The sequence below is a fragment of the Tauraco erythrolophus genome, chromosome 17 (genome assembly GCF_009769465.1).
Source record: "Tauraco erythrolophus isolate bTauEry1 chromosome 17, bTauEry1.pri, whole genome shotgun sequence".
Classification (NCBI taxonomy): domain Eukaryota; kingdom Metazoa; phylum Chordata; class Aves; order Musophagiformes; family Musophagidae; genus Tauraco; species Tauraco erythrolophus.
Window position 1 is genome coordinate 10,033,194 of NC_141481.1, and position 22,699 is coordinate 10,055,892.

Below are 22,699 nucleotides of genomic sequence, written 5' to 3' on the forward strand. Positions count from 1 at the left end.
ACAGTGAGCACTCATCCTTGTTAACGCGCTTCCTTTTTACCCACTCAAACAATACCCTAAGAAGCCAAGTCTCAAATTCCCCTTTGGCAGCTATTTTAGCTCCAGAGAAGTTCGGTTCAGGGGAGTCCTGTTGACGTAGAGTTTTGCTGCATACGTCTGCAGTTTCTTCACTTACTAGTTTCTCTAGAGGATATGCACGACTTCCCCTCCTGAGGGAATGACACGCAAAATCTCCTCCTCCGACTCTTTGCCTCATGAGGGAAAGTCACCAGAGATACGAAGTGAAACACGGAGAATGTTCAGTCCCCTTAGCACAATCATAACTCGTTCTAAAAAGCCCATTACCAAGGACCATGCTATCGTCTTCTCTCCTTCACAAACACAATCCAATGCTACCCAGAGCCAGAAAAAAAAGAATGACAGTAACATCCTGATAAATACTGATTTTTTCCTAATGAATTTTATCAGCACTGGGTCCCAGCCCGCTGGTGTAACAGAATACTTCATCTGATAGTAAACCAAAGAAAACACTAGCCTTTAGGTCAGCAGCTCTCCAATAGTCCTAAAGCTACTCAACAGATGGATGTCAGAACCTCCAGAAGAAAATCAACAAGCTACCTTGCAGCTCTTCTGCTCGTACAGTATGAGTGGTTTACAATTAAGGAGTGTTTTATTCAATTATTTTCTCATTTATGTCAGGCAAACGCCTCTGAGTTCCTGAACCCAGCTGTCTTTGGCCCCAAAATGAAAAATACGAGCAAGTCCCCAGGCTGCCCTGCAACCCTCAGCTGACACCGACTGACGACACAGTCTGCCTGGACTCCCTGGGAAAACTCCTGCCACACAGCAGCACTGCCCCCTGCCCAGCCGGGTCCGCGAATCCCACCACTTCAGTCACGTACTACGTGCTAAGATCCGGCAGTAAGAAATCAAATCCAGACACCTATCAATGGGATGGGGGATGGCTTTCAGCTTTCCTTTGCCTGTACCACAGGCCCTTCCAAGCTCAAAAGGCAATCCATCCCTAGAACAAGCAAAGGCTTTAGATATCTTGTTCATCTCAGCACTTCAGAGATGCACAGAGATGTGTCAGTGTGTGTGCAGATTAACGTTACCGGATGCAAAGGCATCAGCAACAACACTGCAGCACTCACTGCACCACATCACGTCCTGACCCCATGAAGAGTGTCTGCAGGATAATGATCATCAGTTCTGCCCCAGAGCATTTAAAAATTAAGAGATTGTCCTTATATCCATATGTTCTGTCCCACATCCAGTCTGTCTAAATCAGAGAGCAGCTCAAAGCAGCAGTATTAAAAAAAAATAATAAAAAAAAATACAATAGCTGTTTGGAGGACTCATTCTAACATCTGGAGGTAGAGGTCCCACCCCTTCGTTGATTGCACTTCTTGCTCCATGCTAGATGCTCAGAGCATTAACTGGAGAAGAAGTTTCCCTCTGGAGGTGACAATGGTGGAGTTGGCATATTGCTAGATCCCACGAAGAGGCAGCTCAACTTGGGCTTCAATTCATTCCAAACTTTACTCATCTGTGAGTGGAAAAGGAGAGAAAACAGACGTGACAACATGACAGGTAATCAACTCACTGCACTGTATTTTAGCAGCAGTTTCAGAGTACCCAAAAGCACAACACAAATTTGCTGAAGTACTTTGGGGAAGTCCAGTGGACACAGATTGTCCATTTTAGACTGGTGCTATAATGCAGCTGAGGATTTTACTGAGCATGCAGGGAAGGGAGCTTTCCCACACCTTGGTCAAATTCCTTCACTGCAGGGAAGGAAGGCAGCTGAAGGAGGAGAGACTCTCCTAATATAATGAATGCACGAAAGTCTGTACATGGGTAATGCTGAAGGTCACATTTAGGGGTTAACAAATGGGAGCTCTTGGATTTAGAGCAAAATCAAGGAAGTTGTTCCTTGTCATATGATTTCTGTGTAGCACAACGGAAAAAAAAAAACAGATTCATCTAGCAAACACACATCATTAAATACAGAATATGTAGTTATTTAATGGTTGGGTCGTCTTCAACTATCTGTAGGATAAAGGCCATCTGCAGACAAGAGAAAAAGGAAAAAAAAAAAAAAAGAAAAACACAGCAACTTGCTGCAAGAAGATAGTCTTGCAGAGGGGTCAGAGGCCAGCCTTGATCCTCACCTGAAACTCGAAAGACCTTAGGTGACTTCTTAGGAAGTTATGAAAGAGCCAGCTGGACGGATGGTTAGAGGAGGAAGGCCCACGAGTGAAAACAAATACATTCAAATTCTCATTCATATTTTGGGAAAAAGAATACAGTTCAGAAGAACTCACCTCTTTGTGACCCTGGATCTGGGAGTTGACAAAAGCCCCCAAAATGTGAGACGTGAGAGGCAGATAGATGTGGATAAGCTGTGTCTCCTGATGCAGGCAATAGAGAGAGAAGTAATTCCGCAGCTCCATGGTTAGGATAGCGTTTTCTTGCTGAAAGAAGAGGAACTCAGTGAAATATATTGCTGGGAATAAGGTGCCAAGGACGTTCACTTGCAGCAGGAGAAAACAGCATTCCTCACCATAGTAGCAATACAAAGACATACTGAAAACGTCAAAAGGCAGTTCCTGGACCCATTTGATACGACAGCAACTGCACTTTCCATCACACGGACCGTTGCTTTCCACAGCTCCGGCAAATAACATGTTGCCAAAGAGCCACTAATAAGTGCCGAGGAAAACAAACGGGTTTTCCTCGTAGCACAGCAGGTAGCTCAAATTACCCAAAGCACAGGTTACCCTTTCCCTCTAATGGCTTTCTGCAAATATAACTGAGCTACATAGCGGCACCATTACAGGAGTCCAGTACCACCCTTTGCTCTCCCAGGCATCTGCCTTACCTCCACAATTCGAGACTCCAATTGCTCCACTGATTCTGGTTCTTTGTTCTGCACAGTGGCACTCATCATCTGCCTCTTCATCATGCTGTACTTATGCAATGCTCGCTGGTGCTTGTGCAATACCCCCTTCTCATGTCTTTCACACAGGTCCTTTATGGGAAAAGGAAAAAACAGGTACTCAGTGGAAGCTAAGAGACAGCAAACATGCAAGCCAAGTACATCAGGAACACAAACACATGGGTCACACCTTATGTAATTTCTATGCTGCGGATCTTTCTGTCTTTGTTCTCAAGAGGGTCAAAAAAATGCTGGCAGCTAAGAATTCAAGGAACAAAACTGCTTGAACCCAGACCAGTGAGCTTAAGTGGCAATCTGGAGCACCACTTCTGCCAACGTTTTGGATCTTATCAGGCCTCTTATCTTTTGTGTCCTTCCTAATATTAAGTGCTGGCAATTAACTACGTTAACAGCGTGGCAGTGTCCTTCTATTTCCATCCAGGCCTGGGAATGTCAGGAGAGGCTGCCACATACAGTTTCAGTAGGTGCTTCTAAAAAAAAAGTGCCTTTGACCAAAAGATTAGCATTAACAAAAATTATTCCATTTGTAACTGAACTCATATCTGCACAAACAAACCAGTAGCCATGTAATTCACTGCTTTGACTCAAAAGCAGCCAAATCTGGAAAAAAAGTTGGCTGATTCATATAGTTTGAGCAATCGTATTTTCGAATTCCTTGCAGGGTTTGCTGTTTGGCAAATTCTCTTCACAAGATGAGCTGATCAGTAAGGTTACAGAGCTAGCTACGGCCAACAGCCACTCCCCTCCCTCTGCCAGATGCCCAGTTTGCCTCTGAACTGGCCTCCCAGACAGTTTTCCATCCAGTTGGCGTTACACCCTCTAAAGAGCACAAGGCTTGCTCTAAACAACTTTGTCACTGGCAGAAGAACAGCAGAGCTCACTTTATAGGACTGGAGTAAATCCAGGAAAAGGTTCAGCTTCTCCACCACATCATTCTCTTCCTGTTTACCCTAGAAAACAAGGAAAAAGTACATTTTATGTAAGCCTGGCAAGAACTGCCATCACAGTTCTTCACATCCTTACACCATGCAGGCCCCCCACTGTAATCTCCAGGGCATATCAGCGCTTACACAACTGCATCAAAAATCTTTCCAATGGCACAGGAGTGTTTAGTCTTCAGTATGCAGAACAAAATTCTGACTGGAGCAGGAACAGCTTTTCCAACAGACTGATCGTTATAACAAGAGGAGTTGGTTTCAGTCCTTCGTGTCAGTCCTTTCAGCTCTCTCTGCCTGGAATTTCTTGCTCTTGCAGATTCCACCAATCTTTCATCTTTCCTTCTTACACAGAAAAACTAAGCCATTAAAGCTATAAATACCTGCATGTTCCCCACAATAGTTCATGCATCAGAAGGCAGAGATGAGACACCAAGCCAAATTTCACTACTTATTATTTTACTAAATACAGTCTTTTCTTCCTGTATCAATAGAGCTCTCTGGAGCATAAACTCTGGAGAAAAAGACCTGGTCTGAGTGATCTATACAAGCATGCTGAGTATTTTAACACAATGAGATGAAGAGGAGCAAAGACAAAACCATTACTTTTCCTTCCCAGATAGTCATGTTCTCACATAATTTTAACAGTCATTATCATCACACTGCACACTTACACAGGAATATGACACTTCTGTCTGAATGATTCTCATGTAAGGTTTAAGCACACGAGTGTCAAAACTTGATTCAAAAATAAGTTCTTTTGGATTCTCTGCAGCAGATTAATAAGACAGAACACATGACCTTCAGACAGTTCAGCACAGCAGTACAACTTAACTTGTCCAACAACCATTTGAAATGAAAAAAGAAAGCAGGCATTTCCCTCCTTTCCTTTGCCCATTATATTTTTTTTCCCAATTTAAACATAGTCCAAGTTTTTCATTCAAGCTCGAATAAGCAGGCTGGTGGTTGAGGATGTGAGTCTGGACAACAATCTCCCTCTTAACTCTTTAAGTGCCTATGTCCACAGAGCTCATGATTCAAGATGAAATCTAAGGGAGCAACGCACCTTCTTCATTTTACAGAGCAAAAAAAACGAACTCACCTGCTGCACTGCCTTATCTGCCAGCAGTGCAAATTCAACAGACAGACCTTTCAAGGCTTGTTTCAGAGTCCCCCATGTGCTATTATTCAAAGCAGCCCAGGAAGGAAGTGGTGTAGTGTCTGAGCCCAAAGCACTAGGAGGAGATAAGTAGTATTCAAATCTAGGAGACAAATTCCACTAAGTAGATACAGTTATTTGCAGAGGGCACTTCAGAGTTTCAAATCTGTCTAAATAGCTCGCCGTGCTGAGCTACTACTGGACAATCACAAATGCAGAGCTGTGTATGTACTGGGGGAAGAGGCAATAGAACCAGTACCTGAATGTCAAGGTATTTGTATTTTTTTTCTCTTGCTCTATGGAATGCAACTTCAGTGAAAAGCATGCATTTCCCTCTCTTATAGCAGGAAAAATTTTATCATGGCCTAGAGCATGCACTGAAATACCCATTCTTACCAGACCATTTTTTAGGTAAACCTTAGAACAGTCTAGATTTCTGAAACAACAGTGGAAACATTCACATTAGCAAATTCTCTTCCTGCCAACCTACCTTAGCTCCTTTCCAAATATGAGAAGATCTGAGGCATTATCAATGGCTCGAGAAGCTATCCTCTCTGCACGGTCCCGAAGCTTATAAAAGCTATTATAAATATTTCTGATGAGCTCCCTGCTGGCAGCAAACTGGGCCTGTATGTCAGCTGGAAGGAAGTCCTGAGGAAGTGCAAAAGAAATGACCAGTGGACAAATCGGAGGCACATTCGCGTACGTTAATTGTGGGCACATCGTGCAGTCAGTCCCTCTGGTGCTCGCTCTCTCGCGCCATGCTACAACCACCCTGAAGAGATTAGCTTCACAATTTAGGTGCCAGAGTCAGACGTCGTAGAAATACCACTAATTTTCAGAGGCAGAGAGAGGTTCAAATACCAGGTGTAGACAGAGTTGGCAAAATCTGCCATTCTACTATGCAGTTAAAATAGGGTTTGTGAGGTTTCAAGCTCACAGGTTCTGATCTGAAGCTACTAGTAACTGCCAGGCTGGCAAAGTCAAGCATGTACTGAAAGTTCAGCTCTTTTTGACCTCTGTATCACCAGTAAAAGCTTGAATTAAGCTCCAGTTGCAACACCTTCTGCTAACGTTGCAGGAACTTGAACAACCACCTGCTTTAAAATTGCTCAATGAACAGAGCAAATGTATATTTAAAACCTGCCATAGCACTAATCACTGGGATAAACAGATATATGGAGAACTTACAACTAACTTCTCTATAACAGTCCAAATTACTCTCCCACAGAGAGGAAACAACAGAATGAGGGCATGAACACATGAGGAAGACATCAATCTAGATATTAGCTTTTTAATTGTGCAGTATGTACATTTATTCATTGTGCAAGTACAAGGAATAATTCAGAAATATGTTCTGAGCAGGATTCACTGTTTAATCTTTATAATAGGCATGAACCAGCACTTAGATAGAAATATCGAGGCCTTAAGAGTCAAATATTTATTTGATCTTTTCCATAAAATGACAAGTTTAAAAGTCCTTCAAACTTTGGAAACCACCATGAACTTTCTCCTACCTAAGGTCTCCATCACTCAACGAATGCCATAACTGATCCACTTGGAGGAGAGAGCCATTTAAACCAGAATAATATGTTGCAAGAAACTCAAATACATACCTTGGCCTGGGTAGCTAATCTGCAGGTCATAAATTCATCTCCTACTCCCTGGACCAGCTCTCTTAGCTTATTCTGTACATCCTGGAGAAGAGACAGAATCAAATGAGCATGAAAGAACTAAGTAACGCACAGGCAGTTCACACATTTCTCAGACACATTGCAATAGTAAGGCACAATTTAGCAGATATAGCTTTACCCAGGTTAGGTTTAATTTAAGGAGAAGTATAATTCATATTCCCCTTAGAACAGTTCCCGTTTTCAAAATACTACACTACTAGCATTGAGTGAAATTACCTTCTGCTTTCCAGCTGTAGAAATACTTATTGAGAGAAAATTCTCCTCATCGCGGGGAGCAACAATGTGCAGGTCAAAAGCAATTCTGAACTCTGTGCCCAGCAAAGCAGTTACAGGAAGATATGCACACTCAAGACTATTGCTAACAAGTACTCACTGAGCCACTGAACGACAGAAAGAGTTTCAAGAGCACATCTTCTGAGAAAGGAGGATGTCGAGCCACCAGGTTTATAAAACGCTTCAGTGCTCTCCTCCTAGATTCTATGAATTCTCGATCAGCTACAGGAAGAAAAATTAAATTTCAATTAATGCACCACATATTACAGCTGCTCAGAAAAATGAAAGCACTCAGCCCAATAATTCCTTTGTACTTATAACCCTTGCTAAAGCACTGCAACAAAACCAAAGAATGATTACCTGTAATCAGTCTGCTCCCTAAAACACACCTTTTGGAATGACAACCAGAACAAATATTCCTTCAAGTGGTTCTTTACATCTTACTGAAATCCAGCATATATATCTACGTGTGTTTGTTTATTATCTACGTTATTTTCATAGGGTGGGTCAGATACGCAGGACAAACAACCAAGCCTAAGGCCGGAAGCCTCCACTTACAAACTGTGGGCATACAAAGATTTGTAGTCTTCTGAACCAACGCCATAGCTGGTCCCCAAAGGGAATCTCGGTCTGTTTGGGACTCCTGGGAAATGCACAACACAATGCTTCTTGCCAGAATAAGAGGGTTGGGTTTTTTCAGTTGTTTGCTCAAGATCAGTGCCCGTCTTTTCCATGCAAGAGGTCAGAACATACTTTGGAAGACCTGCACAGCAATCTGCAGGACATACACCCAGAGTCCTTACTAGTCCTTACCTAAAACAGGCCCGCTCATCCTCCTGAAACAGGAAGAGTTTCAATCTGGCAATAATACTGGCAAAAATCTGGCAATAATACTGGTAAAGCAGTAAATAAAAAAATCCTGGAGTTTTTCAGGTAAGATGGAAAATTAAACTAAAATAAGTTTGAAGGAAAAGAAAGCAGTGCAGAACAGAATTAAAGGAATGCTCTTATCCATGACTACACTCTCGTATCATGAAAAGGTGTTATTCTTTTGCCTCAATTTTAAATCAGGAGTTTGCTGGCTCCATGGACTCTCTATAATGATCCTTCGTACAGTATGGCACATCAAATGATTTTTCTGTTCTAGCGTTGCAGATCTTGATTTTGCTTTGTTCATATTTTAGTGTATAAGGACATTTCTGAAGTCATCTACACACTTCCTACGTGATCGGCCTCCGTTTGCTGCTACCCTCCAAAACGAGCAGAGCAGACTATCAATCCTCTTCATCTGACAGACGGATGACAGTAGACCACCATGAAAATAAGAGTGTAACTTAGTAGCTGAGTACACAGAGTATGAAAAGCACACAGCTTCGCCCACCTGGCTCTGGGACAAAGGAGGTTGCAAGAGTCACACATCTATACTAGCACTATCAAATCCTGCGTCCTGCAAATTCCATTTGTCAGTCCATTAACCTACCCAGAAACAAGAACCACTCATTCCATTTCCTTTTTCCTGTTTGTAGTTTCTATTAAGAGTTGCTTACACAGCTTTTCTATATGCAGTCGCTGGACTAAGGACAATCATCACTCTCTGTCTTAACAGTTTTGGACTGTATTAGGACTGTACTCCTACTACAGTTTGGGAACTAACCCTATCAGTTTTTTCTTAAACATACAATATCTGTGAAAAGAAATGCATCGGTAAACACAGAAATATCAACACATCAGCGATGCAAGGAAATTATAGTGACTGGCAAATTATACATATTTGTAGCTTCTTTCAAGCATCCTCTCTCCATGGAGATTAATCAGAGAAGGTCACTCTGCTCACAGCTGTTGCATGAAGTGGAAATTCTGGAAATTCTGGCTGAGAATACTGAATCAGGTCAAATTCAACAGACGTGTTTTCACAACCTCAAAAGAAAGGTCTTCACAATTTACATTCCATTGAAAGAATATATGACCATTGAAGCTTTTCAGCACTATTATTTTGCTTTGTTTCAGTTCATTATACACCTCGCTCTGCTCACTGTTTACCAGTTCCTCTTTACTGTAGCATGGACTCCTTGACTGAAATCAATTATTTATGGAAACATGTTGAGCTTAGCAGCATGGGCAGGAGACAAGAGAGTGAAAAGCTTGTTCTTTTGCAGATAAAGCAGAAAACAAGAAAGCATTTTATACAGTTATGTAGTGTTTGAAATAATAAAAGTTTAAAACCAGCACCAGTATTTCAGATTAGAGAAAAAATGTACCTGAAGGACCTTTGATATGCTTTCACTCTCGGGATACTTCACTGGTTTCTATTCTAATAGCTAAAATGTACTTGAACTAACTGACTGATTCTGGCCTCTGTTTTTGGCTTCTGGTTATTCTTTTTAGCTCCTTTTTAGAACAGGAGAAAAAAGGGCAATAGCTACTTTAAGGCAGTTAAAGTAGCCAGAAAGACACCTTTTTGAACATAAATGAGAAAGTGTAATTATCGTTGCCTGCATCATAAGGCTCCTGTGCAAGGTAACACCTTAATACACAGTGCTGAAGCCGCTCACTTAACACCACTGTGTTTGCCAGTTTCCTTTTAGGTGCGTAGGAGGTCAGGACCCTACACTAACTCAACAGGATCAAGTATGGTCGCACTAGAGAAGCAATTCTGTTGGTTTTATGCAATCAGCTCCTCTGCAGTTTTAAGCCTTTTAACACAGATTTATTTTTTTAATCTTTACTCTTCTCTTGCTATAGAAAAACAATGAGATTTCCACAAGTCTTCTCTATTCTGAACACTTCACAAAACAACTCACTACAATACGTGCTGCAGCTGTTCAACAGCATGGTGGCAATTCTGCATTGACAGCACCACAGCGCTGATCATCATAACCTATTTTCCTAAAAAACAACAGCCGTAACTCTGCCGTGCTTGTGTGTAGAATTACACCTCAAATCTTACCAGAAAAGTCGTTAGATACCAAACTTCCATGGGAAAAAAAAAAAAACAACCATACTGAAATTGTACGTTAATACCTCCCATATAGAGTATTTCTAGGATGGCAGTAAGTCACACCTCCCAGTTGTGTATTATAGCCTCAGAGTTGTTTTCTGAGCCAAGCACAAGCAAAGATTTTCCATTTTTAAACATTTATTTTCAGTCTCATCTCGATCATGCTTCCACCACAACCCCCCCAGTCAAAAGACAGACCCAGGTTTACCTCCCAGCATCCTCTTCGGTGGAAGTGCTGGCACCATACGATAGGGGAACTTCTGAAGCAGCACCTCATGGAACACCACGAAATCATTATATCGCCTATAGACTGAGCATTTGAATCTCTGCAATAAAGGAAGGAGGGAGGAAACAAATCAATACACAGGACAATCAGCAGCATTTCAGTAAATTTTTTTTTTGCTATTGGCTGCACTAAAAAGAAAAGGAAGAAGAGAAAGAAATCACACCCAGAGACTGTGGAAATGACTTATTTCTTATCTTTAGAGGCCTTGCGGTGGGAAGGAGGGAGAAAAGACTCTGAAGGTAGTCATCTTTCAATTATGAGTAGAGATGGCATTCTTCTAACTACACTCCTTTTGAGAATAGGATTTTCAGTTAAAAACGTAAGTCAGATTTCATTCACACACAAGATGAAAGAGACGACAAAACGGAGAGGAAGACGTTTCCCAAGAAATTACAGATATCCCTAAATCTGTTGTGGTTCTGTATCATTACTCCTTCGAACTCTTCGGTTTTCCAAATCACACAGAACATTTAAAAATAGTGCCGACACTCTTATAAAGTGCTCTAGAGAGCTCTTTTCTTGAAGCACTGCAAGTCCCTGAGCTCTAGCTCTTAGGAACTTCCTCTAAATCAGTTTCAAATCCAGAGATGGCAAAACAGTCTTAGATCACGTTAAGTATTAGCCCAAATGACAGGTGTTTTAAGTGAACCTCACAAGAGAAAGAGAGCCCTCTCACTGATGTTAGATCTATAAACAAAGATGGAAAATTCCTTTAAAACCTTAGTCCTTCACTCTGCATTTCTTAGATCAATATGCAGAAGAGGCCAAAGAAACTGTTTTTTCATTCCAAAAGGAGTTAAGTAGCAGCTAGAACAACACTTAGGAAGCAGAAATCTTTTAAAAATAATAAATAAATAAAACTCCCACAATCCCACCACACTATTCCTACAGATTCAACTACTGAAGCAGTTAATAAGAAAGACTACAATATACTCATTATAAAGAAGAAAGAATATACCCATTTTCACTACGTTTGCACTGCACATCATCCACCACTTATTGCAGCACTATGTGTTTTCAAAAACAAAGCAAGGAGGCTTATAACTGGAACACAGTGACACAGCCCCTAGGGCCTCCCTCTGTCTGCTTCGGAATCTGATGTTGATCTGTGTTGCAGATCTCAGCTGAAGCTCACAGCAAGCTATGCTTCTTTTTGAGGAAGTATCATTCTACACCTACAATCGTAGAAGAGATGACAGCAACTGAACAGAGTTGGCAGCGAGTTCCTAAATCCAAACCCTAAAGAGACCACCAGGGTCACCGAGTCCTGTGCCCTGAAATCAGAGGCAAAAATAAACACTGAGTCCTAGAAAACCCACAGAAGCTTTCCCTGCGTCTGCCCTTTGCCCCCCACAACAGTGTTTGGCAAACTTATGGACGTCAATCTGAAACACCTAAAGCCCCAAACGTCACTACAGACAAATGATCCAAATATGGCTCTGAAAACGCACAAAAGCAACTACAACAGTTTGAGCGTTGCTCAATAACTGATCTTTTGGTGTTCTGGGAGATGTAAATTGCTTATGGTCTACTTTGAAAGGGACATATTTCCTTCTTGAAAAAAACACACAGAAGCTACTGCAGAGCTATTTCACTGGCCACTCTATAAATAGGAAAAGATACATCATCTTCAATCTTCTCTTACACCAAGAGAGGAACCTACAGGTTAGGATTGGGGCAAGTAAACTGGAAGCAGCCTAGACTCCACAGAAGGATTTACATTACCTTTTCTGTTTATAAAGGATTTCAGTTTAGCACTACTAATACGATTTCTTCGCTAGCTCGAAACAGTTGACTATACCAATCCATTACAAAAACATTCCATTTTCAACGTTACACATCTGCTTTTGTACAGAGCTCAGGTTTCAAACAAGCAGATCATCCCTCAGACCTCAGTCAGATGATGCTCTATACTGCAGAGGCCCAGGTCAAGAAAGCATAGTGCTACTGCATTCAAGGTAAGCCCATAAAATTGGACTACTCAAAAAGAGCATCACCCAACACATCTATCAAATTCGACAAGACTTTGCCAACAGCAACTGCACAGACGTTCTTAAGGAGCTACATTCTCATTAAAACCAATACTCGTTCACATTACCTTGCTGGAAACCTCGTATTCCACATGTTTCAGAAAAAGGCCCTTCTTCTCAGGTATAAGCTCCACCTGCACACTATCCTTGCTCAATAGCTCTTGTAGGGTGTGGGAAAGCAGCAGTGGATTTCCCTGGGGTGCCTGCATTAGAAACTGTTCCGGTTCCCTTGGTTCATTTACTGGAGGCTTTGCCAAATCTAGAAGACAAAAAGGGAAAAACAGTCCAGTAGACCTAGTAAGACAAAGTGAAAGAAGTAGCCTTAAAATATTCTATTCCCTTGCTCAGTCTTCCCACAGTGGTGCAACACAACCAGAACAACAGTCAAGCCACTCCCCTACGAGGCTATGCTACTTCGCACACGTTCAAGACACTGGTACCTCCCTTTTCACAACACCCAGGAGCACCACCAATTACACCGAGTCAGAAAGACATCTCTACTAAGCAAAAGAAGAATCACAGGCCAGATTTGTTCTGTGAATCAGCTAAGAGGCCTGCATTTCCTGTCTGTCCAGCTCCCACCACAGCAGGATCTGCCAAAATGAACAAAACCCTAGCTCAGCACTTTTGGATCCTGCCTAGAACAACTCATGGAAGGAAAGAAAATGTGTTATTTTACTGCACTGCAGAAATTTAATACATTAATTTGACATGTCATTACTAAGGAAGCAGACACTTCATTTGACAGAAGTTTATTAAATTCTAGGACAGTATGATAAAGCAGGCATGAACTACAATAATTTACTATGTCAATATGCTTAAGTTCAAGAGCAGGGGAAAAAGGTTCCTAACAAGGGCTAGCAACCCGACAAATCCTCAATCACAGCAAGCTCTGGCAAAATCTTTCAAATATACCTATTCCACTGCTTGCAGCTAAAAAACAAACATCTTTTTACAGTGAATTCAGCCACAGCTGGACAGCTTTGGACAGAAAGATTCTAACTGCTTCTCAGCCAGATGCAAAAGTGAAAAAAGATGGGGCTTAAGATATGGCCCTGGAGGACAAATTACATCAAAGAAGGGGCAAAGATGATGATTCAGAGTGCACTCTTATCGGATGATTGACTGCAGCCCATTATCTCAACTTCATAACTACAAATATTACGTGACTGTAAACTTTCAATTCTTTTTTTCTACCCATTTCGCACATAAGAAACCATGTGAAAAATGTGGACATAACCCTGGAATCTATTCAACCCATACCTGAGTTCTGTTATCCAGCCTGGAACAGATGGGTTGCTTCCTCTCTGTGTATGTCTGTTTAAGAGGGATACTGGGAGCAAGCTCTTTTACAAAGCAAGTCAAATCCATTGATGAGAAGTTACCTAGAAAAGCTGGGCAGTATTAATCATCCCTTCCTTGCCATCGTGTGGAAGTTACACCCCTTCTTAAACATATCTAAAATTTTGAGAACACAAAAAGACAGTAACACCATGGAAGCAAGAACCATTTCTGTAGGCTTTAATACGTAGTTCAAAAAGTTGGTAACTGTGTAAGAAATTAACTCAGGGAAGATAAGAACTCATATCCTTAACTTGAAAGCCCTGATCTCCTCCTGATAAGGATTTCCCACCTGTTCCTTGATGTGCTCTAGGCCTTGATAAATGGGGAAGCTAGGTAATCTCCGATTCCTCAGATAGACAGCTCCAGAACACGCACTTCATTGTTCCATAAAATGACTTAAGGAAACCAAACCAAATCCAGGACAAACGACCTTATCCCACATGTCTCATCAGGCTTCAGATTCCTGCTAATGTGACTCAGAGAAGCAAGTCTTAACACCTCTGCTTTAATAGACTAATGTATTACCTACTAACCCCACCTACGTAGCAGCTTATGAAAAGTTCCAGTTACCTGCCAGAAATCTGTGGTAAGATCAAGCAAGCTAATTCAATGTTGACATGGGATACTGCTGGATAAAGTGATAACATATCTGTACATCCACTTCTCAGATGCTGAACTGAGAAGGAAAATAGGAAACTCAGAACACAGGGAGTAAGGAAAAAGATTTTCTATCGTAGAAAAATCCTTGCCCAACTGACCTTTCATGAGGTAGAAGGTATAATAAACCACACTGTCAAGAGGAAGCCTCGAAATGACACACAAAAAGAACCATGGAAAGCACAAGACAGCCTTGCTCTCCAGAGCAGCAGTTCTCTGGGTGCACACGCTTGTAATTCTTGAGTTTAATTGCTCAAGACACATCAGTGAAATACAACATGACACAGGCGATTTTGTTACTCCTCCAGTGCACACTCACGCTCACACAGAATCCCACAGTTCCCTGTGATGCTCACGTTGCAGAGGCAGTCATGGCAAGCTGGCCTCCCAAGGAGGGGCTAGCCAAATGCAACCCACCTATTTCACCGAGAGCAGTGCCAATCTGTGCTAACACTCCCACCTATCGATCCACTCTCCTAGTTTCTATCTTTCTGCCGGTCAATCGACAAAGCGGAGCTTTCATGGCACAAACTGTTCCCTAAACCAGGGGTCAGCACTGTCTGGTAAACTACTGAAACTGCAAGTGGCAAAAGATCAGCACCAGGAAAAAAGATTTAGAGGATGAACCATGAATCTTTCAGCATCTCATCTGTAAGTCCTGGAACCTGCAGCATGATCAGCCAGATGGATGATGAGAAGGACTCTCAGCTTGGTTACAGTGATGTGAAGGCACATTATCCTGTAAGACAGCTACAGGGTGAAGCCCCTTAGAGAGCTCTAGGCAAGACTCAGCATTCCTTTAACAATTCAGTCATGTTGCTCTTTTCATTTTTAATACTTTTTCCAATTTTCATCACGTTATTCTCTAAATTTGCTTTCTAAAATTCACCTACAGGAAATACCTTCTCTTTATCATCAGTTCACACACTCGGCTCTTCCTGAAATATTTTGCAGCTTCTTTAAATCTCCACTTTGTCTAAATGTGTGAAATCATACAAATCAGACAACCATACAAACAAGTTTGAATAATTACTGTTTAATTAATAATCTCAGTGTGTTCCATATCAACACGACAGCTACTCACAGTGAATTTACACCCTCAAACACTGGTCTGAGAACACAACAAGATGACTTTGGAACAGCCGTTAACTTATTTTAGAAAACACTTATCATGGCATTAACACTAGCCCTGCAGAGCAACATATACTGAAGCTATTCTTCAGCCCATTTTTCATTCTACTTACTAAAGAGTCAATTCAGGAACAGCCTGAAGAGCCCTGGCCAGGAATGGTGGATAATAGTGGGAACTCATTGGTATGAGCTCCTGTGTTCAACCAGTAAAGAGATTTACATGCATTGTAACAAGACACTTAACACTTCCCATCACGTACTCTCTGCTGGAGAACAGCTAATTCTGAAAACATTCCCTTTGGTTTCAGCAAATCATTATCTAGTACACTTTATATACACAGAGTAGTAAGTGAATACAGAAATGAAGTATGGAACGGTCCCCTGGAACATGGGGAAGGAGACAAAATAAAATCAGCTTTTTGTGCAAACTAGCCTTTTGCTACAGCAGAGTTCCTCAGCCTGTTGTCAGTAAGATACCAGCAAGTGGCCTGGTATAGCTGAAAACAATTTGACATAAAAGTTAAAAAGAAAATACACGTATGTATACACATGCAAACAAGCAGACAAGACCACAAGAAATAAAAGTTTAAAGAAGCATTCAAAGCATAGCCCAATATTTGTTTGGTTGTAAAGGAAAAAAAAATATGAAAACACTGCATAATATTTTTTTTTTTGGTAACAAGTCAGGCAGCCTTTGGACCGAAAGGACTTGAGAAACTTATCCAGAGAACAACTGACATAAAAAGCTTCACCACTTTATGCCACACATTTCACGTGTGTGTTAGCACTCGATGTTCATTACTCCCCTTCATACAACTGGAGAACAATCTACCCTCCACAGTTAATCAGTTTCCTCAATCAAAATTTCTAAAATCCCGCATTTATGAAACCCAAAGTAGGATTTTGAGTGTCTGATTAGCTGCACAGAGGTGTTACATATGAGCAAGCACATACAGAAGAGAAGGACAACACGAGGGCTGGAACCATAGGTGGTAAAGCACAATACAGATCCTTCTTCCCTATTTAAGTTCTGTCAACCAAATTCCAAGAGTTTATCTCCACTTTACAGATGGCTGCTACTAACAACTCAATTACACCAGGGTGCTAATCAGCTAAATTTATTAGACACACTTAAGTAGAAGGTGCCATAGAATTACTTGTCACATTAGTGGCAGATTTTCTAGAAGGAGAAAGGAGTCGGAAAGGCAGCAAAGCCTTTAGGAAAAACAGCTAAGATTCCTTCTCCATCACCACAGGCCACCGCCTTGCGGAGCAGAGGTGAACCAACCCACAGGAAATGCAGGGGAGTAGGAGAACTGCCTATTTCTGTACACTGATACATCAGATTTCTCCCTGGCAAAAACGAGGACTCCACTACGAACTCCTGGGCCAGGAATATTAAAGCAGCAATGTAAATACCATTCATCAGCATTTCCCTTTCCTTTCTGTCTTCTCATGAAAAGCCTCAGGAATTATGGAAATGCCTTTCCCCCTTATTGTGACAAATACATTCCTCCGTAATTCTAGAATTCAGTGTCCACATCAACCTCTCCAAAAGCTGGTGTAGATTTCAACTACAAAGAGATTCCTTGCCTTGCCTTTTTTTTTTTAAATTCTTACATAATTTAAAATTCCCTCAAAACAAGAAAAGAAAAACAGAAGTCCCACCAAAAAAAAAAAAAAAAGGCAAACAAAACTTTCTTCCTATTAAAGGCTCTACACATTTTTGAGACAACTGTATGCAACTTATTTGAGTATTTTCAGGAATTTAAAACCATGCAATTCTTATTACGAAAGAAGCAATACAAAGGAATTGGTTTATTTTATCTAACAAAGCTAACTGATACACAGAAGTATGTTCGATGTGGCAGAGAGGTCCATGTTTGTCACTAGGTACAGGACAAGTAATCACATTTAGCTTCTGATTAAGAGATGGTACAACAGTGTCCTTTCTTCTCCCTCCCAAGTCACTCGTAAATACAAGCTATCCAATGCCAAAACAAGACAAGATAAAATTATACACGTACTATCATAAAATTAAATGTTGAAAACCAGCCTCTAACATTTTGGTTTTCTCCTTAAAAAAAAACAAACACCACAGCTTTCTCAGTGCAGATGTCAAATAGGCATCTTGCACTAGCTGGCCTGGGTTTTTTGGGCTGGGGTTGGTTTTTCCCCTTTGTTTTTGAGGGCTTAGGGGTAGTTATGGATTTGGGGGGGTTTTGGTTGTTTTTCCCAACTAAGTTTCAGATTGCTATTTTGCAGTTGGTGATTTTCAAGAGGAAGCAGAGAAGTAATAGCACAACTTAAAAATAGTCAGGTGGTGTTATCTAAGGTTTATTTAATAAAAATAAAAACCAACTAGCATTTCTGCATTCCCCTACAGCTGTAGGCCTCGAACTGCTTCTCAAAACAACACAATCACATACTACAGCAGGCGAAACAACCCAACTGGTCCAAGTTATCTCCTTCTAATGTCACACAGTAAATCTGTGTGACAGAACAAAGAACTAAATTTAAGCCCAGTGCCCTGTTCTTTCAACTATGCCGTTAGATCATCAGGAGATTATGTGATTTCCCAAGCCTGGGAAGACAAGGAACACATTCCATGTGCAAGTCAGCCACAGAGCCATAGTCTCAAGCTGTAGCAAACACAGTAAAGTGAGATAAAGCTACACACATTGAAGACATAACAGGATAAGGGGAGAAAAGTCCATCCAGGAATGCTCCCAAAGACTACAGAGACAAAAAGTCAAGTCGTCACTAGGGCAGTTTCCCAGCTCACAATGGAAGGTTGCTAAACTATCATTTTGCACAACCAGTTCTAACAGGTTGGAAGTGTACAAATTCAGACCCAAAAAGGTAACCCAACATGCAATACCACATACAACTGTTTTCCAGGAAACTTTTACAAGGGCATTTTAGCTTAACTATAAAACTACCAACTTTCCACAATCATCCTTCCTTACACAGGTCATGAAAACCCCATCAGAAGAAACTGCTTATCTTTTTGTTTTCCTTCTCATCTTTCTTGCACGTTTCTTATCCTCTTAATTACACTGGGGAAAAAACTTGATCTTAGTATTTAAGCGTTAAAAAATGGCATGCCACTCCACACAGTGCAGCCTCCCAATGGTCCTTCCACACAGTTTATAGTCAGAACAAACTCCTTCACATCTCAAATTCTGTTGAAAAGGAATCATCAAAGCTCCTCACCTTTTGTACCAGTTCCACGTGTCTGTAACTGATACATTTCTCTCCATCAACCTGCACCAACCCACTAAAACTCGAAGATTGTGGGGGAAATCAGACTGGCTATGCGCAAAATCTACCGCCTGCAACCGGTACAGCCCTCCCTACCAAATCCTAACAGAGGCTGCACACATAGTTAAAGATTTACTACTAGAAGAAAAGGAGACACCCCCCACGCTTCCCAGCCAACATACCTGGATTAGTTCCCTGCAATCATTGCAAAACAAGCTCAAATTGGAGTAAGAGCAAAACAAAACACCAAAAAAAAAAAAATCAATACAAGCGACTTTGCAAAATTAACTTTAATGCATTGGACATTATGCTTTTTCTTTTCTCTCTTGATTGTGTTACAGTACTTTTAACCCTGAAAAATAAAAAAGATAGTATTTGCATGTGCTGTCAGAGGTGGACGTGAACGGTCCCTGTCAGGACTCTCATTACTCAGGAGACTTAGATCCTCCTACAATATTCACTGACAAGCTGTTGATCTCCAAAGAAGTTACATACGGGTGTGAAACTTCCGAGATCACACAACCCGCATCACGATGCTAGAAATAAAAACATTCCTACTTTCACAGCATTATTTTTCTTTTGCTAAGACCATTACACACGTTCTCTGGGTGTTCCCAATATAAGCTTTGTCAAAGAAAGCCAAGTTTTCTAAGCAAGGCTGAGCAGATCAGACAGTTACAGAAGCATCATCACCAGTGCAGAGGTTAATCAGATCAGGAATCCTCCACTCAAAGAGACAACTGTATTATCTCTATAAGGCTCCTGAAGCAGATGGTAAATCCGTAGTAGACATACCTGAACAAGCTCTCTCTTTGGTACAGTAGGACATTTTTTTCCACAAAGGCTGCTGTTCAATATCCCAATATCTTACACCAGTCCTGGACAGAAATATTCCAAAATAATTTATTTATAAGCATTATCCATATCAGGAGTGTCACAGGCCTATCAAAACCACACTCCCACTGGATCCTGAATGTAATCCAGCCAAACCATTTTTCCCTGCATAAAGCTTACACGCTCATAACCTCTACTAGTTTTTCTTTCCAAACAGAGAAAAAAAAAATACTACGCACAGAGCCATAATTGCCAGTGTGAGACTTTAGGAACTTTAAGACAACTGTATGATCCTGTTTCCCTCTAAGAGTCTCCCCCTAGTTTAACAGTTACGAGCCTCACATGTTATTTTCTTAATTCACCCAGGAGCCCCCCCGTTTCTCACTTCGCCACCAGCGCTGGCGACCTCTGGCTGCGAGCGTCCCGATCTCCGCCTCGGCTGCACGCTCTTTTTAACACTCCAGCGCTGGGAGCTGCTCCTTCCTTCTCACACTGGATCTGCTGTTGGCTCGGGCCGGTCCGGAGGAGCCGCGGGCTCCGTCCGGGACCGACTGCGACAGCTGACCCGCTGCACAAACCGTCCCCGCATCCCTGAAGGTGCCGCGGAGCCCGCTGGAGCGGGCGGGCACACACGGAGATGGAATAGTCGCTCCAGCACCGCACACGCGCTCCGCCGCACGGCTCCCGGGAGCAGAAGCTCCGGCCCGCGCCCCGGCAGGCGGGCTCCCGGCGGAGCTGACCTCCCGCCGAGCCGGCGGGCGCTGGGGCACGACCGGCGGCCCCGGGCCGACCTCCCGCCGCTGGCCCCCGGGCCCGCCTTCCCGCCGCGGCGGCGGCACAACCCACCAACGCTCGCCCTTATTCACCACCCGGGGCAGAGCACCACCTCGGCGAGGGGAGGGGAGGGGAACCCCCCGCCACCACGAACCGGGCACCGCCGAGGCCCGTCCGTGGCCTGGCGGCGGGGCAGCCCCGCTGCGGGCCGGGGCCGGCGCGGCACCCGCCGCGCTGGGGGCAGAAGAAGAAGACGGCGCCTTTTTAGCCCAGGTTTTGGCGAGGGGAGCGGCGCCGACCCCGCCCCGAGGAGCCCTGTCACCCTCCCCGAGCCGCCAGCGGCAGGGAAGCGGCACCGCGGCGGCGCCCCGGGAGCCGACGGCGCTGCCCCACCGCCCGCTGCCGCCCCGCGAGCACCCGCCGCCCCGTACCTGTGCCGGCGCCCGCGCAGCCTGCGGGCAGCTCGCCGTCCATCGCGGCGAGTCATGTGAGGCCGCGGCCCGCCGGCCGCCCTCCCCTTCCTCCGCAGCGCCCGCCTGTCAGCGCGGGCGGAGCGAGGCCGCCTCCCGGGGGGCCGGGGCGTGGGGCGGCGGGCGGCGCGGGACGGCGGCGGCTGCGCTTGCGGTCGCGGCTCGGGGAGGACTTGGAGCGGGCGCTCCGCGCTGGCGGACATGAGGCGGCCGTCGCCGGCTCCAGCGGTGACCCCGCCACACGCCCTCGTGACGGGCGTCCTCACCCGCTGCGTGTCCCGGAGCCCGTGTCCCCACCGGTGCCCACCAGAGCGGTGGTCGTGCCACCCCCGCCAGCACTGGGATGCCCCAACCCAGCCGCCTCCTCCTGCAGCGCAAGGGCAAGGCCGGAGCTTGTGTCGTGCCAAAGCACCATCACTCGTGACAGCACCGCGAGCATGTCCTTGACCGGGCAACACGCCCTTCAGTTCTGGGGGCTCAGGGCTGATGGAACGTGACAGCTTCCTCCCAACAGGGGCTCGGACACCCCAAGAGGGAATACGCCCTCCCTGCTGTTGACTGGATTGCTCAAAGCGCTTCTAAACCACTTCAAGTTTAATAATAAATCTTCCAAACATCTTAAAGCATTGAAAAAGAAGTGATCGGCTCATGGGCTTAACACAGGCTTTATTCCAAAATCGAATTAATTTTTTTTTTTTCTGAAATCCGGAAAGGATGGTTGTTGGGAATGTCAACTTCAGGCAGATTTCCCTGTGTTTCGAGAAGCAGATAACTTGCTGGTAGCGGTAATAAGACAGTCCTTCCAGCCACGCGGCGACTGACAGGGAGGCTGCACTCTGTATTACAAGTCAGATCAGATACTCCAAGACAATTTTGGCATCTTTTCTTTCCTTGAGTTACCTTTTCCCATGGTGTTTAATTTCTGCTGCCCTCTAGTCAGTCAGGGTGTTTCCTATACTCAATGTTTTTTGATACTTTGGGTGCATTTGGATTTTTATGAAACATTCTTGATGATAAGTTAAAGAAGATATTTAATGTTTTTCCAAAGGAAAAGCCATTGTAGCATTTTATGCTGTGCACCAGAAGGAATGCACTAATAAAGGTAAATATGGTAGAAACTTACATTAACCGATTCAGGAAAGCACTGAAATATGAGCATTTGGAATGCAAATACACTTTCTAAAACTGCCTAAAAATAAGAATTTCAAGTATGAATGCCTCTCGTTTTACTAGTGATTTTTTTTCCCCACTTGCTGTATTTTTTTAGTCCAGAATGGTATGGTTGACACTGGTGAAAAATAAAACATATGCTTTGTACAGTGGTTTTCCTGAAAACACCATCAAACGAGCAAGACACACAAATATGCGTAGATTCTGGACCTCCAGATTAAGACGCTACCAACCCATAATAATGCTTTATGTTTTAAATATCCAAAGTATTGGATGCATTCACTAATTAAAGTCCCTGATATTTGTTGATCATGGGAAGATAATTATCTCCACTATATGAGCAGACAACTAAACCAGAAATTGTCAGGTGAGAATTATTTCAGGTGTAATTACGACCGTAACGCTCTCCCTCCAAACTCACTCCTGACTCGAGCGATTCTCCTCCTGCCTCTTCCCTCAGTGCTATTCCAGCGGAGATCCCCACAGGCGTGGGTGCAGGCTAAAGCTGTGAATAACATTTCAAAAAGCGTGGCATTATTTAAGCTGAGAGGCCCTTCACATCATGTTTATACAGCAGCTGAGCGGAGAATTTTGCACGCTCAGCGCTTCTGAAAACTAAGCGCCACGCAATTTTTCGCCTATATAGCATTTTTTGAGAAAATGAATGGAGGAATCAACACGTTATCATTTATCTACACATTTTTGATTGGTTTGTACT

General features: G+C 43.2%; 1 protein-coding gene across 3 annotated transcripts; it reads right to left on the minus strand.

Moving 5' to 3' along the window:
• Nucleotides 1-1,435: 1,435 nt before the first annotated feature.
• Nucleotides 1,436-20,824, minus strand: SNX8 (sorting nexin 8). Of its 3 annotated transcripts, none has more exons than XM_086622348.1 (11): nucleotides 20,773-20,824; nucleotides 12,406-12,596; nucleotides 10,230-10,347; nucleotides 7,124-7,245; nucleotides 6,673-6,753; nucleotides 5,547-5,707; nucleotides 5,000-5,132; nucleotides 3,844-3,912; nucleotides 2,885-3,034; nucleotides 2,328-2,477; nucleotides 1,436-1,549 (listed from the first exon to the last, which is right to left on the minus strand). In XM_086622348.1, exons 1-11 carry the CDS (start codon nucleotides 20,813-20,815, stop codon nucleotides 1,436-1,438), a joined length of 1,332 nt encoding a protein of 443 aa, XP_086478474.1. In that variant the 5' UTR covers nucleotides 20,816-20,824. The 3 variants fall into 3 exon arrangements, with proteins under 3 accessions (XP_086478474.1, XP_086478476.1, XP_009981195.1); XM_086622350.1 differs by having other exon boundaries at nucleotides 20,785-20,815; XM_009982893.2 differs by lacking the exon at nucleotides 20,773-20,824 and adding an exon at nucleotides 19,529-19,577.
• Nucleotides 20,825-22,699: the final 1,875 nt, after the last annotated feature.

What these genes read in the sequence shown, in the direction of transcription:
- SNX8 (XM_086622348.1), bottom strand. Translation starts at nt 20,815, where the DNA reads ATGGACGGCGAGCTGCCCGCAGGCTGCGCGGGCGCCGGCACAG. An exon ending in CTGCGCGGGCGCCGGCACAG is followed by an intron (nt 12,597 to 20,772) that starts GTACGGGGCGGC and finishes TTTGTCTTCTAG; the next exon opens with ATTTGGCAAAGCCTCCAGTA. An exon ending in ATTTACTCCAGTCCTATAAA is followed by an intron (nt 3,035 to 3,843) that starts GTGAGCTCTGCT and finishes TTTCCCATAAAG; the next exon opens with GACCTGTGTGAAAGACATGA.